Below are 19,217 nucleotides of genomic sequence, written 5' to 3' on the forward strand. Positions count from 1 at the left end.
ACAAGCAAAATATAGAGATTTAGTGTTTATAATTACTTCTAATATTTTGTAAACTTAAAAATACTTCTGTTAACCTTGTACAAAATAAAACTAGATGGAGTAGGTATGACTTCTGTTACTGATGTGTTGCTTTTAATGATAAATGTTCTATATTTTGTATTGTAACTTCTTTTAGAAACAGGTCTACATACATTATTTTCTTCAGTTTGTAACCACCTACATACTTAAATTTCCCCAAGGATTTAATATTTTACTAATATATGTTCAAACTCAAATGGGGCCAGAAAATCAATATTGCTTATTAAAAAAGTATCCGCAGTCTAGAAAATTTAACTTGATTTAACAAAAGTTGCATGACCAAAGACATTTTGGATTCTTTCATGGCACGTTTTTTCCATTCTAGTATATAAAAAGCCTGGAGATGATACATCTGCATTGGATAAATAGGAAACAATAAAGATAATACATTTCTAATGCAAAAAAATTAATGGTGATTCAAAGAAAGTAGTTTATAGACTTAGTTTTTATTTGTATTAAACATTATGTTAAAAGAACATTATTAAAGTGGCAAAATCAAGCACTTAACTAAATATTAGATGATGTAATTAAAAACTATCCCAGGGTTTCATTTTTAATTCAGGCATTTATTGACTTTGTAACCTTAATTGTGTTATTTTAATGTAGTTTTCCTGTGTATAATTTCCTAGGTTAAAAAATAAAATAATTGGGGAAAAAGATATTTGATCATGTGATGTCATACTGACACCAAATGGGTCATCAGCAGAGTTGGAACCTTTAAATCCACCACAAAGGCCTCTTCCACTTGAGCTAACTGAGTGACTAATAGCAGAAGTAGGTTGTCATATTCTGTGTGGACCAGTATTAGAGGAAAGATAAAATATTTTGCCAGAGGGTTTCCCAGCTATTTGCTGATAAGAGAAGAATGGTGAGACTCAGGATTCTTGGGTTCCATTCTGAGCTCTGTAGTGGAGTGTGCTCTAGTGACCACAGAGCTTCTACCCATTCCCCCTGAGTGTGATCCCTGCTGCCCCATCCCCTCCAACCTGTCCTTGTCCTATCCGTTCCCCACCCCACGTTTAACAGTCCAGTCCTTTACTCCTCACCTAGGCAGTTCCAGTCTCCACTCCTCAGGTTTTCATCCCAGTCTCTTTGATCAGCCAGTCCAAGTTTTCACCCTTGGGGCTTCCTGCCTACTCCACAAACACCCAGCTTATTGTCCCCAGTCTCCTTGCCTAGCCAGTCCTACTCCTATATGAGGACAGATTAAAAGATTGGGACTTTTCAGTTTGAGAAAGAAATGACTAAGTGCGGGGGAATATGATAGAGGTCTATAAAATCATGAATTGTATGGAGAAAGTTAATAAGGAAGTATTATTTACCCTTTCACACCACACATGAACCAGGGATCACTTAATTAAATTAATAGGCAGCAGGTTTAAAACAAACTAAAGGAAGTACTTTACATAATGCACAATCAACCTTTGGAACTCAATGCTAGAGGATGTCATGAAGGCCAGAACTATAACTGGGTTAAAAAAAGAATTAGATAAATTCATGGAGGCTAGTTCCATCAGTGAGTATTAGCCAAGATGTTCAGGGATGCAACAACAGGGTCTGGGTGTCCCTAGGCCTCTGACTGCCAGATGCTGGGACTGGACAATGGGATGGATCACTTGATTGTCCTATTCTGTTCATTTCCTTTGAAGCATCTGTCATTGGCTGCTGTAGGATACTGGGCTAGATGGACTCTTGGTCTGACCCAGTATGGTCATTCTTATGTTCTGAGTCTTCACTCCCACCTGGATTCATCCAATCTCAGTCTTGCCCACAACCCACTGGGTTCCAGTCTAAAGCAGCTCAGAGCTGCAATCGTAGGGAAAATCCTTCTCATCCCTAGGCTGGAGTGTGACCAGTGCAGATTAAATCTTCATGGAATTTAGCTGCTATAATCTAAGAAGTATGCGTTGTGCAAACAGATTTGTCAAAATCTTAAAACTTGATCAAATTTGGGTGGATTTTCATAGAGGACAGCAAAAGCAGGTCCCTAACAAAAAGGCCATCCACTGCCAAACTTCAAGGCCCCTCTAAAGCAGAGGGGCACGAGAGGCTTTCAAATAAAAGTTTGACAGAATTAACATGCTCAAAACAACCTATTTTCCCCCTAGTCACATTCTTTTAAAGTGGCTGACCCATTTTGCCTAAAACTTTCCCAAAAAATTCACTCTGAGGCAGAAAATTGGCATGGAAAACTTTAGCCCAAACAGTTAAAGTTTGGTAAAGTTATAAGTAAGGCTGCGGGTTTGTCACGGAAGTCATGGATTCCGTGACCTACATGACTTCTGCAGCGGCTGGTGTGCCTGGCTCAGGGGCAGCTCAGCTAGCCCCTGTGCCAGTCGCACCGGCCACTGCCGGGGCAGTCTTGGGCCACCGCACCCCCCTCACAGCAGAGTTTGTGAAGGGAACAGGGGGTTGGGGCACGGGACAGGGTGAGGCAGGCTCTGGGTGGTGCTTACTTGGGGGGACTCCCTGGAAGCGGTGACATTCCCCTTGCTCAGCTGCTAGGCAGAAGTGTGGCCAGGTAGTTCTGCACTCCCATAGGCCAGGAACTGTGGCCAATGGGAACTGCGGGAACAGTGCCCTGGGTGGAGGCGGTGTGCAGAGCTGCCTGGCCACACCTCCGCCTAGCAGCTGAGCAAGGGGGATGTCACCGCTTCCGGGGAGCCCCCCATGTAAGCACCTCCCAGAGCCCGCCTCACCCCATCCCATGCCCCAACCCCCTGCCCACTCACACACCCAAACTCTCTGCTGCTGCTGGGCGACAGAGATGTGGAGCCAGGTAGGGAGTCTGCCAGCCCTGCTAATCCCCCCCAGCACCTGCAGGGGTCCTGGGCCATGCGCTGCCACCTGTGGACCCCGCCTCAAGCAGCCAGGCTGCCCTCCCCCAAAACCCATGGGGCCCTGGGCAGCCCCTCCCTCTCCAATTTTTATTCACTGGTATTTTTAGTAAAAGTCATGGACAGGTCACAGGCAGTGAATTTTTGTTTACTGCCGGTGACCTGTCTGTGACTTTTACTAAAAATACCCGTGACAAAAACTGAGGACTATGAGGACCACTGAGGACTATGTCTTATAATGGGAAGTGTCAGGCAATCTTCATAATAGCAGTTCTACCACCCCTCACTAATCTAATACCTCATGGAAGGGATCATATGTTCCTGACCGCTTTACCACTGGTCTCAAACTTAAGGCAGTCTTAATAGTCTGGAGCCATTGCTGACTTAACTGATAACTTCTGGCTGAGAAATCACTTTTTGACCAGGTTTTTTAACATTACTGTGCCTTTTTCTATTACGTCAATAGTTAACTACCTCTATTATTGTCATCTGTTCAAAAAGGCCTTTGTCTGAGCTTGTCTGCTGAAATGAGGTGTGTTCTTACTCACTAGATTTTGGACAAGCCACCTTCAGCAAGCAATTTTATGGAATTGTAGTATTGTGACTTTTAATATTTTTGGAAAAATGCTCAGCTTGAGATAGAAATTGATGATAAATTTTTAGGATCTATTTTATACCAAAGGCCCCAGGTTTCGGTTCCTTTCTCATACTAACAATTTGACATAATGTAAATATGAGGATTCAAACCCCTTATTTTCTCCAGCTCCATAGAGGTGAATTAGCTCTGTCTCTACAGAGTGATGTAGTTCAAAGCCTATAGAATTTGAAAAGGTATAATCCGGGACTAAGCTAAAATAATTCCTTACTTTCAGAGGTAGAATTTCTATGTATGTAGCATGTTGTTGCTGTTCATGAAGTTGTACAAAACAGTTGATTTTCTCCAGAGTGCTATATCTTCTAATCTATTATATCATTAATTATCCATAAAACATCATTTTTACAAGCTAAAAGTATGTTTAATGTTGCAATCAGAAATGATATCAATATTAATCATTTATCTCGTCACAGAAGAATTACTGTCCTCTCAAGAGAAATCTCCAAGTTCAAAGGATGTTGTAGTAAATGTGGACTATAGCAAAAAGACTGAAACAGACACATCTAAGGTTTTTTCTCCACCATCCAGTGAAAAAACTCCTGGTCTGCATAAAGGTAACGTTCTAGTGAGCTCTGAGATTGGACCGTTCTTTTTACAGAGTTGAATTACAATGTTTTTTTTTTTTTTTCTCTTGGCCTTCCCAGGCATTTACACTGTCTGCGTATTACTTGAGTAGTCACTTAGAAAGTGTAAGCAAAATTTTTAAAACCTTGATGCATAAAGTAAGGCTCCAAGATCTTAGGCACCTAAATAAAAAGCTTATCATTTTTTGTAGCGGTAATGAGAACTGTAGGAATACAGAACTTCTTGAAAATTTGGTCAAATCTTTATATGCAAGCTTAACTCTAAGCCACCAAGGTTAAGAAATGTTGGGCTTAAACTAGAACATTTAATTAAATGCACACTAAAAGAACATTTTTAAAAATGAGTCAAGACACCTTGCATTCATATATGGAGGAAATGTTTTTCTTGTCCTTTTTTGAAGACAAACTCTATGGCTATGTGAAGTATTAACACATTTTAAAGAGCTAATCATTATTGCAGGATATGTTAATCCTCATCCATGTTGTGGTTATTTTCTCACAGAGTGCTGCTTCATTTTATGTCTCATTTTCTGAATGTGTACGCTACTTTTATCTTCATTAACACCACAAAGGATATTAACCTTTATTTTTTATTTTTTTTTAAACATCTTCCAGAGGAGGAAGAAGATGGCAAGACTCCAACACAACCACTGTTGAAAAAAGGCAGGCATTTCCATCTTTTTGTTACAATCCATTTTTTCCATACTGCTACCTTCCATTTTCTTTTTTCTCACTCCTTTTATGTATAGAGTATCAACCATTGGATGGTATCCTGGATATCTGTTTAACTTGGATTAGGAAATTCAGGGGTCAAATTGTGGTGGTAGAAAAAGGTGGTGGTACTCTTAAGTCCTCTCACAAAATAAGCTTTCTTCACATGAATTGGCAGAAACAGCACGCATGCTAGATGTGCATATGTTCAAAATATGATTGATTGTGCATGCTTATGAGGTTTCCTGAACTTGGTTCTGCCTCAGTGGGGTTTGAATGTGTCCATGAGGTCTGCTGGGTTCCTTGGTGGGGCTCACATGCCTCTCTGGGCTCCTTGATTTGGGGTGGAGGGGAGGAATAAGGAAGTTTTGTACTCTGAAATGCTGCTCAGTCCTGGTGCCAAACTTTTAATTCTTTCCTTTCTGTATAGATTTTAATAAGATCATCATCATTATAATATCTGAGACATCACTCAGTAAACTATGCAGCTTACTTTATGCTTCCACAAGCAATGAAATGGTTATCAATATTATACTGTGGGCATCTTAGTGAATACTTCAGTGAAATGAGTGGGACTATTCAACTTTTCAGAGTTATTGTTCCAGGCTCTCCACGGAGTCAGGCAAACATTGCTTAATCAGTTAACGTCAAATGTGAAGGGAGGATTTCTTCAGAATTATAAACGCTAGAGAATTTACCTCTTTTAAATGAAAGCAGAGATTGTGGAGCACAAGATGGTGGCTTGGGAGAAGTGCCAGTGTGCTTTGTATCATTGTGTACTGACCTAATTCAAGCTCTGTATAAATGTATTAATTCAGTCAATTGTAGTTCACATCAGGAATATTTTTGGGTTTTGTAAAATCAAATTCATACCTTTTGGCTTAGAAGCTAAATACCAAGTAAAGTGGCTGGCTGCTGTATCCAAATCTAAATTTTGACTGAGAAGGAGGTAGAAAGGTGTTTTTGTTTTGTTTTTTAATCCATCCATTTCACTTCACTTGTTAGGCTTATTCAGAAAGTCATTTTAGTTTCTTTCTCAGTTATATCTATAGCCTCATTATCTAACTAAAAATTCTACCTTTTTAATTACAGCAACTAAATGTTTTGTAAAATTTTTCTAAGCCCTGGAACCTGCAAAACATCTTATTCTGTACATAAAATACTACATACATATTCAGCATCAAAATGGACTCCTTTTACAATCTTAACTTCCTTAATGCATTTAACTATATATTTCTTTCTTTTTTTTTTTTTAAATGTAAGAAATTAAAATAATACTTCAGAAGTTGTAGTTTTCTACGATTTTTGTCTTGGTAAAAAAACTTGACAATATTAAAGAACCTACAGATGTGTTTTGGTGAAACAAGAGCAGCAGGTCTTTTCTTCAGTATGAGAGATGCATGGAGCAGCAACCGTACACCCACTGTTGCTCTGAAGTATGTTTTTTTGAGGATTTGAGTTTTTTTATGTTTGGATCAGATCGATGGAGCTATAAGCGTAGAGAGAGAGAGAGAAGGTCTTGCAAATTGTGCTTATCTACCAAAGGTCTGCTTGTTGTTCCTGCTTCGTTTTTAATCTTTCAGAACAGTAGGTTTAGCTGGTGAAGTCTGCAAACTCTTTAAACTTATCTCAGTGTGCATTTTTACAAGTCCATTTAAACAAACTATAAAGTCTGAAAATAAATATTTTTAAAGTCAGATTTTTTTTTAACAATACAAATATTGGAAAACATAAGAATGGCCATACTGGGTCAGACCAAAGGTCCATCCAGCCTAGTATCCTGTCTACCGACAGTGGCCAATGCCAAGTGCCCCAGAGGGAGTGAACCTAACAGGCAATGATCAAGTGATCTATCTCCTGCCATCCATCCCCACCCTCTGGCAAATAGAGGCTAGGGACATCATTCCTTACCCATCCTGACTAATAGCCATTAATAGACTTAACCTCCCATGAATTTATCCAGTTCTCTTTTAAACCCTTTTATAGTCCTAGCCTTCGCAACCTCCTCAGGCAAGGAGTCCCACTGTGCGCTGAGTAAAGAAGTATGCAGTATGCATCCGATGAAGTGAGCTGTAGCTCACGAAAGCTTATGCTCAAATAAATTGGTTAGTCTCTAAGGTGCCACAAGTACTCCTTTTCTTTTTGAGTAAAGAAGAACTTCCTTTTATTTGTTTTAAACCTGCTACCCATTAATTTCATTTGGTGGCCCTTAGTTCTTATTTACTTGTTCCCATAATATAACTTTTTCTTATTCACTTTCTCCACACCACTCATGATTTTATGTACCTCTATCATATCCCCCCTTAGTCTCCTCTTTTTTCCAAGCTGAAAAGTCCTAGCCTCTTTAATCTCTCCTCATATGGAACCCATTCCAAACCCCGAATCATTTTAGTTGCCCTTTTCTGAACCTTTTCTAATGCCAGCATATCTTTTTTGAGATGAGGGGACCACATCTGTACGCAGTATTCAAGATGAGGGTGTACCATGGATTTATATGAGGGCAATTCTCCATCCCTTTTTTAATGATTCCTAACATCCCGTTTGCTTTTTTGACTGCCGCTGCACACTGCTTGGACGTCTTCAGAAAACTATCCATGATGACTCCAAGATCTCTCTCCTGATTAGTTGTAGCTAAATTAGCCCCCATTATATTGTGTATATATAGTTGGAGTTATTTTTTCCAATGTGCATTACTTTACATTTATCCACATTAAATTTCATTTGCCATTTTTTTGCCCAATCACTTAGTTTTGTGAGATCTTTTTGAAGTTCTTCACAGTCTGCTTTGGTCTTAACTATCTTGAGCAGTTCAGTATCATCTGCAAACTTTGCCACCTCACTGTTTACCCCTTTCTCCAGATCATTTATGAATAAGTTGAATAGGATTGGTCCTAGGACTGACCCTTGGGGAACACCACTAGTTACTCCTCTCCATTCTGAAAATTTACCATTTATTCCTACCCTTTGTTCCCTGTCTTTTAACCAGTTCTCAGTCCATGAAAGGATCTTCCCTCTTATCCCATGACAACTTAATTTACATAAGAGCCTTTGGTGAGGGACCTTGTCAAAGGCTTTCTGGAAATCTAAGTACGCTATGTCCACTGAATCCCCCTTGTCCACATGTTTGTTTGACCCCCTCAAAGAACTCTAATAGATTAGTAAGACATGATCTCCCTTTACAGAAACCATGTTGACTTTTGCACAACAATTTATATTTTTCCAGGTGCCTGACAATTTTATTCTTTGCTATTGTTTCAACAAATTTGCCCAGTACTGACGTTAGATTTAACAATACTACAATTCTGTGTTTGAGATTAAGCCACAGTTTTTCTTAAATCTTTTACAAATTCTCTTTTTCTCAATTTGCTAGACTCGAAAGGCCCACGTTCTCCTTTAAACTTGGCTGACCAAAGACTTCTTGATGCTAGCTCTCAGTTTCAGAAGAAACAAGGCAAAAATACTATTGATGTCTGGTGGCTTTTTGATGATGGGGGTAAGATAATTTGTAATGATGATAAAAGCACTTGGTAATGGGTATCACTCATGCCAAAGGCTACGTTTTAGTCACGGGTATTTTTAGTAAAAGTCATGGACTGTGCTGGGGAGGGGGGTTGGTGGGGCTTGGGCAGGCTCCCTACCCTGCTCCTGGGAAGTGGCAACCCCAGCTCCTAGCTCCATGTGCTGCCTCCTCTCCGTCCCAAGCCCCGGATCTGCAGCTCCCATTGGCTGAGAACCGCGGCCAATCGGAGCTGCAGGGAGGGACGGGGGATTGCTGTCACCCTTCCCGGGAGCCTTCCCCTCCCAGGTAAGCACCGCCCCACACCCCAGCCCTGAGCCCCCTCCACACACCCAAACTCCTGCTGCTGGGAGGCGGAGGGGGGCGGAGGTGGCCGAAACTGCCACAGCAGCAGCCGGTGCTCCTGGCCCGGGGCTGCCCGAGCTGCTCAGGTGGCCCCTAGGTCAGGTGCACTGGCCGCAGCAGAGAATCCATGACCTCTGTGACAAACATGGAGCTTTGCTCTTACCATATATAAATTGTTGCTATACGCTATTAAATAGAAAGTTGACACTGCATATTAGCTACTCAGTGTATTTCTAAATATTGTGGTCTAATGCAGGTTTGACATTGTTGATTCCTTATCTTCTGACAACCAAGAAAAAATGGAAAGACTGTAAGATCAGAGTGTTTATTGGTGGAAAAATAAACAGGATCGATCATGACAGGCGAGCGTAAGTTAACCTTAATTTTAAATAAAACATTTATGGTATTATGGAACTTTTTGTAATCAGGCACAATAAATGTTTTTCTTATTTAATAATGACCTTTTCCTATTACACTTGAATTGGGAGGTACCTGAATGCTAATTTATTGGTATTAGTTAACATAGCACATGATCATGTTTAAAATAACAAACAGCATTTGAAACATTTTAAGCAACTTTAAGCTTTAGAGATGTAATCATAAAGAAAATGTTGCCTTTACTACTGTTGTGTTTTTTTCCAATTTGGCAAATACTTTGTTTCTTGCTGTGTTTTTAAAGGGAGCTGAAACTAATATGACCAACCACAACAGATCATAAATGTTGACTTGCATTCACAAGATAAGTCTAAGAACCATTATGATGGTATGTTAACTACCCCACTTCTGCAAGGTTAGAATAGTCTGTTAGGTTAGGGCAACACCTAGATACAAAATGGATAGGTGCCAGATATCTCATCTAATATGGTAAAGAAACAGGGACTCAAATTGGTAGCCCTATCTCACCTTAGTAAGAAAAGGTCACAGAATTGGGCCTTAAATTAAGACAGGTCTACTGAACTGTGGGATATTTACAAGTTTTTCTCATTCTTTCCCTAAAAAGTAATACAGGACAGTCGAGGGTGATTACAGAAGAGTTTGACTATTTAGTTTAAGATTGGACATGCTTATAAAAAAAAAAAGTGGTAAATTTTGCACCCGTACTGTAAATATCCTTGAACAGAATGAGAAGGCATTCAAGAAACTGAAAGGTACGTTAGGGCCTTAAAGATCGCTCTTGTCAGAATTACGGTGGCACTGATGGCATATCTCAATGTTTCCATCACAGATATCTGTAAGGCTGCTACCTGAAATTCTGTACACACTTTAACACACCAGTAACCTCTTGATGTGGTATTTAGATCTGATGTTTACTTTTGGAGGGCAGTTCACCAGTCCCTGCTTAAAATTTAACAAGAAAGAGACCACTTGGAAGAAGAAGAAAATTATTATAGTAACTACAGCTCCTCAAGAACCTCTACATAATCACAATTCTCTCCCATCTTCTTCTTTTACTTAGAGTTCTACTCTCATAGGACTCTTGGGTTTAGCAGAAGGACTGAAGAGGTTGAGACTACACAGTCTTTTTATAACCTCTGCTCCAAATATTTGGTGCCATGCAAAGGTTTTTGTATGGCCCCAATGCGTACTATGATCCAGACAGTTCGGGATGCTCAAGTACATCCTGGTATGATTATATAAAGGCAACTAGTTCTTAGAGAGCATTACTATAGTGTGTGTGTTTGTTTACAGCAATTTATTTTTATTTTTTAAAAAGTTCCCCTAGTTATTTTTCTGAAAACCCTAACACTTAAAGAAAATTAATGCTGCATTTCTAGTGATGGGAATTAAAAGTTTGGAAAATCTGTTTGGTTCTGTTCTGTAAAACAGCTGTCTGGCTTACAAATAAGTTATGGTATATGAACCTTTTGGCATAACGAGAATGATTCTGTTGTCCAAAAGTTTTGTGTAGGCTTAAGTACATAAAGCTGAGCTAAATCTCCTCCTGCAACCTCTGATGAAGCAGTATTTTTGTTTGAATTACTCTTAAACATCTGGAGACTGCATGTAATTTTTGTTGCAGGAAATCCCAACGTCTGGTGATAAACAGATCACAAACTAAACATTAAGCTTGTGTTCAGGTGTCTCAGTTTTTTATGGGCAGTTTTCAGTGAAGTGTTCAGTTCCTTAAAAACTTTAAATACTTTGTATTAAGAATACTTTTAAATGAGCCATCCAGACATGCCAATGTCTAAACAGAGCATTTGTATGATTTTTGTTGAAACCCTTGCCCTGCCTCATTCTCTGTTTTTATGCTTACCTGTGTAGTTCCAAATTAGATCGCTTTTGGAGTGAATGTCCATGTCTTTGTTCTGTAAAAACGGCTCTATAAAAATGTTAACTGACAAAATATATTATATAATATATATCTATATTTTTTGAAATTTAGGATGGCTACTCTGCTCAGCAAATTTCGGATAGACTTCTCAGACATCATGGTACTTGGAGACATTAATACAAAGCCAAAGAAGGAAAAGTGAGTTGAAAATGTTCCAGAAAGACACCTCATTTACTAGTTGCATTCTTCATTTTTCTGTTGTAACACGAAAAGCAGTATATAATAACTAAACTACATGGTTACAAAGACATAAGCTTCCAGAGAACAGTGCAGGTGGGGAGCTCCCAGTGCCACGAATTCAGTATTGGTTTAGAATCTCCTAATTAGCAAGATACCACAAAAGTGCTAGATTCTAATTCCAACAAAACGAGTTAACTACAGTAATTCTACCCTAATTGAAATATGGTAGAAACTGAGATAAAACTAGTGTATGCTTATCTTATCCATAGTCATATACATCTCCAAACCCAAAATAATGATGTGTATAGCCTGATCTTTAAATCAGTTGTGTGTCAGTATTAATCAGCTCAGTGAATGCATGAGAAAATCCAAGTCCTGCTGAAATTTTCTTATCCAAAAGAATCATTAAATATTTTTGTTTCTCAAGCTTGAACAATTTGGCTGCCTGCAGTTGATTCCTAATACTACTAGTGCCATTTTATGATGGAATGTCCTATAAGACCTAAGAGATCAGAAGATTGAGCTTCATCTTCCACCTTAAATCTTGTCCAGTGTATAAAAGTTATAAAATATGTGTCCAAATGTCTTTTGAAAATTCTTGTAGCAGAGTAATCTGAGCCAGTTGCTTTTCAACATAGCCTGGCAGGTGCTGGAAATATTTGTCTAGAATTCCTAAAATGAGTTGTACATATTCATTATTTTGATGGATAAGTATTAATCATCAGAAACTTTTTGACAAAATATTTATACTGAAACTATATATTGTAGATGAGCAAACTATATAGCTTCCTAGATTGTCACTAGTGTTTGTCTTTTAAATATCCTAATTGATATGACAGCTGTTGGGGGCAGGTAAAGCATTTTGAGACACATGTATGTAATCTTCAGGGACTCACAGCAGAAACTGGCACAAAGTGTTGCAGAATTTAACTCCAAAGGTGCCTAAAGTACAGAGTCTTAAAATTCAGCCATGGAGGAACTGCTTAACCATTTTGAAAATCAGGCTGTTTAGCTTTCTATCTTTAGCTGTACAGTTAGAGACATTTTTGATCTCATAAATTTAATATGCACAGCAGATATGAGCCTTGTGCATGTCTTGAGCAAATTCCCTAAATGGCCCCTGATGTGGTAGAGTTCAGGCATCTCTGCAGTATGACCCATCCATGATAAATGTACTGGGCCAGGTCTTCTGCCCTATGAAATCCCATTTGTGCCTGTCCAGTAACACAAAGTGGATTTAAAGTTACTCTAAGTGAGCTGCTGGGAATTCCCACAGAAATTTCTGGATGGTGTACGTCTGTCTATCACCTTTTCATATCCCCATTAGGTAAGAAGCATGCCTGGGGCAAGAGTGAGTGTGTCCAGAGTGTGCTGAGTTCCAGTATTTATGATGCATGCTGCAGTGAATTTTACTAAATTGTGAAGTATCTACAGATAGTTTTTTAGCACAGAAATAGAGTTTAAAGTGACTGCATGATAACAGAAGTGTGGTTTTTTTTGTTTTGTTTTGGTCTCATTTAATACTGGTGACCCATGGAGTTAGTTTGATTTCTTCACTCTGAGATCATGTGTTGTGTGATCTACGTAGAATAATAAAAGTGTAAAATGTATTTAACCAAAACTTTTGTCATCAAAATGTAATTGAATTCCATTTTCTCTCATATCTACTTGAGTTAAATTGATAGCTGTTTGTTTTTTACCCTGCTTCATTTCCTTATATCATCAAATTTCTAGAAGGATAATACTCTCCCTCTTGAAGCTTGTAATTTTCTTTTAAAACGTTTTTCTTACATTTCTATATGGAGTTGAAGCCAGTGTGGCACTTCCTTCTCTGGTAATGATCTTCAGTCTAGATTGTTGTTAGAAATCAATTTTTATGTAAATTTTGAAATCTAAAAGACAGTTCCCACAGTATGAAGTTTGATAGTTAACAGCTGCTTAAAATATTAATATTCATAGGTGTTATTTATTTATTTGTCTTTCACAAACTAGCAGGTTTCTAGTATCAAAACACAGGAATGAGAATTTCAGTTGACATTACTTCTACTAGTTAACCACAAACCATACAAGAGTTGACTTATATTTAGGAATATTTTTCTGTTGCATGGAAAATCACAGTTGACACTTACAAAGAAAAGAGTAACAGTATCTATTTTTAATGTGAATATTGGTTAAAAATCCTTCTAGTATTGCAGCTTTTGAAGAAATGGTTGAGCCATTTAGACTTCATGAAGATGATAAAGAACAAGACATTGCAGATAAAATGAAAGAAGATGAGCCTTGGAGAATAACAGATAATGAACTTGAGCTTTACAAAACTAAGGTACCCCTTTATAACTTTTAATTATTGTGTTGGCTGTTGATAGAGTGGTGATCCTACTGTGTCCCATATACCCCATTTTAATGAGCTGATTTTTTTTTTTTAAGCTTCTTTGCTCCATTACAAAGTGGGTGTGGTGTGAGAGAAGTCGGGTGGGAAAAGGCTTGAAAACTCCACTTGCTCATTCATCATTGGACAGTAGGAAATGTTCCCCGTGGGGCCTAAGTCATCAGTAACTGCAGAAATTTTAATTTAAAAGGGATTTCTAGTCCCAATAATTAAAAAGATAACCTGTGTGGGTATGGACCAATGCAGTGTTCTTTCCTGAGTCTGTAGCCAGCTTGATTGCTTCTGCAAATATAAACACAGGGAGACTAACAGCTGTTATGGTCTACTTCTGCTGTTCAGAACTCTGTGGAAGCAGAGCAAATACAAGAATTAGGTAAACTTGACTTTTGGAGAAGCAGGTGCTGGAGCTGGGAGGAGAAGAGGAAGATGAGGACCCAAAATGGTGACTTGAGAAAGGGGTGGATTAGTACAGGAGTCTTGGATAGCAGGCACAGGCCAGCACAGCAATATCTAGAATGCTGAGGGAGGGTAGAGTAGTGGAACCTCACAACAGGTGGTTCTAGGATGTAGATGTCTGTGGGGAATAGGGAAATAGGAAGGAATCTTCTTCTCCCTTCCAGCAGCCAGAAATGTCTCCGGGCGAGGGCTTCACTTTTATAAGTTGCTAGCTAGAAACTGACATGAGTGTTCAAGAACAGAACCTTGGAAGGAATCCAGCAACCTCTCTTGTTCTAGGCAACTGAGGGGGTAGATGTTTGGACGGAAGGGACATATGTTTACTTTACAAACCCGAGTGATTTATTAAAAGTTGGAGGGAATGATACACTATTTTAAACAACACAGCAATCCATTTTGACCTCCTTTTGCACATTGCTTGCATAAATAAGAATTGTACTTGATTCTGGATTGTTGAAATAATGAATAGATCTCCCTAACAAGTTTGGGTTGATTTTTTTTTTTTTTTTTTCCATTTTAATTACAGAGCTACCGCCAGATTAGGTTAAATGAGTTGCTGAAAGAACATTCAAGCACAGCTAATGTAATTGTAATGTAAGTAAAGATTGACTGTTTTTATACTATTTTCACAGTGATACAGTAACTCTATTACTATATCGGTTACACAGGTAATACAACTTATTTTGTGTATTATCCTAGGTACAGTCTTTTAGAGTACAAGGTAGAATTAGAGAGAGAATGCTTTGTAATTTGGCTTGTGACACTTACAGGCATTCTGCTGCTTATGTATTAATTGCTCTCCATTGCCTTCAAATTGCTCTTTAAAAACAAAGATCTTCTATCTACAGTAACCATATATCCCATTTGCCTATATCATACCTGTCTCTGCATATTCTTTATACTGTCATCCCCACTTACAGTGCAATTGGATTACAAATTCTTCAGTGTAGAAATTCTTTTTAATTTCACACATCCTGCTCTCTGTACAAAGTCATGTAAGGTTTCAGTGCTTTCTGAAGCAGTAAAAAGATGAAACTTGAGCAATACAAATAAAGATTTAACTGTTTCCAGTGAGGCAAGAATTGAAGGATTCCACCAATACTCTAGAGGGGCTGGTGGCAGAGTAATGTGACTATAGACTGTTGCAGTCTGAAACAAAAGCATTATCTTGGCCAAGATTTGGAGAGTGACTGTGTTTCTCCAAGCGAGGAGAGCCATTCTGAATGAAGCCACAAGAGTGAAATGCTGATTCCATTACCTCCCCAGCCCCACCCTTGGAAAATTTCAAGAGTGGGTAGACTTAAGGTGAAACTTGAGATGCCAAAAAAAAAAAAAAAAAGTTACAATTGAGTCCATGTAGCAGAGTATGTTTTTTTTTTAAAGACAGTTTTGGCTCAGAACTAATTAATTTCTTTGCACTCAGGATTGTGAACTGACTACATGTAGCCTAAAAAAACGAAAAGGTTATGAAATGGGTTAGAATTAAACATTTAGTAATTTCTACCTTATTATTTCAAATTGTATTTTTTGTATTTATGCAGTACTACTAGTAGTCTGACTTGCTTTTTAAACCATTCTTCATTTCCATTTGCTTTTTTCTTTGTTCTTCAAATTGTAGGAGTTTGCCAGTTGCACGAAAAGGTGCAGTATCTAGTGCACTATACATGGCCTGGTTAGAAGTTCTATCAAAAGACCTGCCACCAATCCTTCTTGTTCGTGGGAATCATCAGAGTGTTCTTACCTTCTATTCCTAAACATACTGCGCAACGTGCAACTGTGATGAAATGGTACTTCAGTGCCTGGAAGAGAGTGACTAAGATTATTAACATCACAAAGGCAAAAAGTGACTCTTCTTTCACTGTTCCACTGACTTGAAAGCACACAAGGAAAGTCACTATATTTCTAAAGTTGTGAAATCTTCAGTTTTATTCAAATTCTTCTATAACTTAATCTTGCTTAATGGGGGAGGATTCCTTGTTAGACTGAAGAACAACAAAACAAGCTTTTTCTTTGCTACTTGAATAGCAGCAATAAAAGTGTTTTTATTTTTGATCAATGAAAGGATTATAGATTTATAAAAGCCTTTTAGCCTTGAGGTGCCTTCTGAAATTAACCAAACTGCATCTGTACACCCTATTTTGTACATTTAGATAGAATGTCAACATCTGCCTTCAACTAAGACTTTAGCTCAAACGTCCTTTAGTTTCTAGTCTCTTCCATCTTGCAATAAAATGAATACTGCTTTTCAGTCTTCCATCAAGCTATTATTTTTAGTACTGTGTTTTCTATTCAGAATGTTTTAATGATAGCTGTTAGATTTGAAACAAAGGTAGGGCAGGTCAGTTGGAATAAAAAAATCATAATGTTATTGTCCAAGACTTTGTACTACTGAACTTGTACCCTTAAAACTAATTATGCTAGACAAATGATGGGAGGACCTTTTTTCTCAGATTTGACATTGTGCCCTTCTTTCCATTCAGAATTTGAGATGCATGTAACTTTGGCTACCTTGGTGAAGGTTAGTGTGTCAGTCTTTAGCTCTAATATGTAACTGTATTTCTGTTGTAGGCTGAAGATAGCTTTTTGGATTATTTTAGGTTTTTTAAAGAAGAGGACCTGTCTTAATTCCTGGCCTTCAGATCTTGGTGTCATTTAGTTTATTTGAAGAAAGTGTTTAACCTAAGGCTTGAAGGAGCAAATATGAGCAATGTGATGCCATCTAACAGAATACTGTAAACACTATGTGGAATCTCGCTACACCATCCAATATCAAATGTAAAAACTAAAATTCGGAATCTTTCATCAAATGGTTAAATGGACCACTGGTTATTAGGGGAGCTGTTTTTAGGTCAGTTCATTCAATTGTCAGATCTCACATTTAGTCTTACTAAATAAATACTCAGGCTTAATCTAGAAATTTAGACCATCATACATGATACTTTACACATTTTTCATGTCTAATAAAAACTGCCAATTTGTGTGTCCTTCCAGTGTATGTTTTGACTACTTTCTAATTTAGTCTAACACATAAATAAAAATCTTCACTTGAGCCTTTATACAAAGGTGAGTAATATGAACTATTTTTTAAATTCCTATATATTTTTCAGGAAAGGATTGCCTAAAAACATTTCGCAACCTCTAGATATTAGTACTGGGCATGTTACTGGGTCACATTGCTAGTGTTTCAATGATTTTCATTGAAGATGATCCTTAGAAAAGGTTTATTTTTATGCTTAACAGCATTATATTAAATACTCACTAATAGTTCCTTTTGAAGGACAAAGCTATTACTCATTGTGAAGTAAGATACAGCTTGAAGTAGTGACAACTGGAGATGTGTTCTACGCTTTATCCACAGTGCATGCTGTAGTCAGGTCATTGGTAAGTCACAAAATCACCATTTTTGCAGTTGGTTTCTACCAGTCTGGATCTGAATTGGTTAAATTGTTTCAATTTTTTAAAAGCAGCATGTTTTGCTGCCAAGTACAAAGTAAATTAATGCTAACATGGGCCTGGTTAAGACACAATTTATAATCAAACAAATTCTAATAGTGCTGTTTAATTACAGAAAAAAAATGTAACAGCCTCATTGTGTCTGTTACAGGTTTTGCAGTGCTTGTTGAGGTGGTAGGGATGTCTCCTTATTCAGTGAACATGGAATCGTTGCCATGTTTTCGTTTTTTTTTGTTTTGTTTTGTTTTTAAATAGATGGACAATAAGGCATGAACTTAGTGCTGCTATCTTGAAAATGTGCACAGGTACACTTATTTAAAGTTTTGTCCATTCAGGAAACCATTGCTTGTTATCTGTAATGCAGGAACCAAATGAAGTGTGTGCATACATGCATATATGTGTATAAAATTATATAAAATATATCTAAATATGCATTTGGGATGGGGAGGGAATTGTAGTCTGTAAAATAATGTAGGATGCTTTTCACATATGCACTCTCAAAACTTCACTAACACTAGACACCAGATCAACAGTTTCAAGATTTATTGTAACACTCTAATAAACTTCAACAGTTACTAGTAATTGTGAGCAACAGATATCAGCTAGTGACAGTCATTCCAATTTCTGTTTAGTCTATATAAACTTTGATTTTGAAGCCAAATTTTTTTTAAGTTCCAATCATTGTTAATGACTTGAAATATATAATTTCTCATTAATGCATGGCAATTGCATTATTTCTGTTGATGAAATTTCTTTTTATGGGTTTAGAAGGAGCAACCATAGCTGAAGAAATCAATTATTTATTTTTTTGTTCATTTGTTTGACTGTATTTAGGTTTCTTTTCTTTTACATACATTCTTTTTATATGCTTTCCTGACATTACATATTTAAAAATGAACTATGGAATTAATTTAAAGATTTGAGCTTGGTTGGGTATTAAGTTATCCACTGGGTTTGAAAATGTAATATTTTGATAATACTGTACTGTAACTGTCACACATGCTTTTCTAATGTTTTAACATTGAATATTGCAGTTACTACTTTGTACAAAGGGGACACTGCAATAAAAGGAAGTGAATTCAATAAAATTGTCCAACATAGTCTATTTTTATTGAAAAATGTTTGCAGTATTTTCAGTCCTTTCCTGATGCATGACAAGCATGCTCTGTGATTCCTGATATGTGAATTTGTGTACTGCAATTGTGTAATGATGTCAGATGACCGCTATTATACTAAATATAATATTTCTAATTTACCACGCCGCCAGTGAATGGTTTGGGGGCACAACTGGTGGTGGTGTCAAATGGCAGACCTACTCTCTACCAAGTTAATGATGTCAATTGGCTTAGAAAGAAATAGCATCTAACCTTCCTGAGCTGAATGCCAAACCTTTGAAGGGAAGATATGTTTACACAAAATAACTCCTTTCCCTGTCCCCCGTCCCCCCCCCCCAAAACACTGTACATTCCTCAAAGTCCACTAGAAAGAATGCAGATCTACCCCAGTATATAGAATGTTGATAATCTATTTGTTAAATGTGATATTAGATACTTGAAACTGTACTCACAATAGGTATGCTTTTTGTTTCTTTGCCTCTGAATGTATTAGATGCAACTCCTAAATATTTTTTTTCTGACAAACTGACAGACTTCTTTGGAGTAACCCCCAATATTTCCA

The 19,217-nt window shown here is 37.6% G+C and overlaps 1 protein-coding gene across 2 annotated transcripts in view; it reads left to right on the forward strand.

Moving 5' to 3' along the window:
- SLC12A2 (solute carrier family 12 member 2) overlaps positions 1 to 18,623 on the forward strand; it is a 105,620-nt gene extending 86,997 nt beyond the window's left edge. Inside the window, exons 20-27 of one of the 2 annotated variants that reach the window (XM_037901658.2) lie at positions 3,984 to 4,124; positions 4,770 to 4,817; positions 8,236 to 8,358; positions 8,984 to 9,095; positions 11,114 to 11,200; positions 13,430 to 13,565; positions 14,614 to 14,681; positions 15,706 to 18,623. In XM_037901658.2, coding sequence (XP_037757586.1) covers positions 3,984 to 4,124; positions 4,770 to 4,817; positions 8,236 to 8,358; positions 8,984 to 9,095; positions 11,114 to 11,200; positions 13,430 to 13,565; positions 14,614 to 14,681; positions 15,706 to 15,841 — 851 coding nt within the window. In that variant the 3' untranslated portion in view covers positions 15,842 to 18,623. The remainder of the gene's footprint in view (positions 1 to 3,983; positions 4,125 to 4,769; positions 4,818 to 8,235; positions 8,359 to 8,983; positions 9,096 to 11,113; positions 11,201 to 13,429; positions 13,566 to 14,613; positions 14,682 to 15,705) is intronic. The other variant, XM_043546782.1, reaches the window with a different exon arrangement.
- Positions 18,624 to 19,217: the final 594 nt, after the last annotated feature.

Source organism: Chelonia mydas, chromosome 5 (genome assembly GCF_015237465.2).
Source record: "Chelonia mydas isolate rCheMyd1 chromosome 5, rCheMyd1.pri.v2, whole genome shotgun sequence".
NCBI lineage: Eukaryota > Metazoa > Chordata > Testudines > Cheloniidae > Chelonia > Chelonia mydas.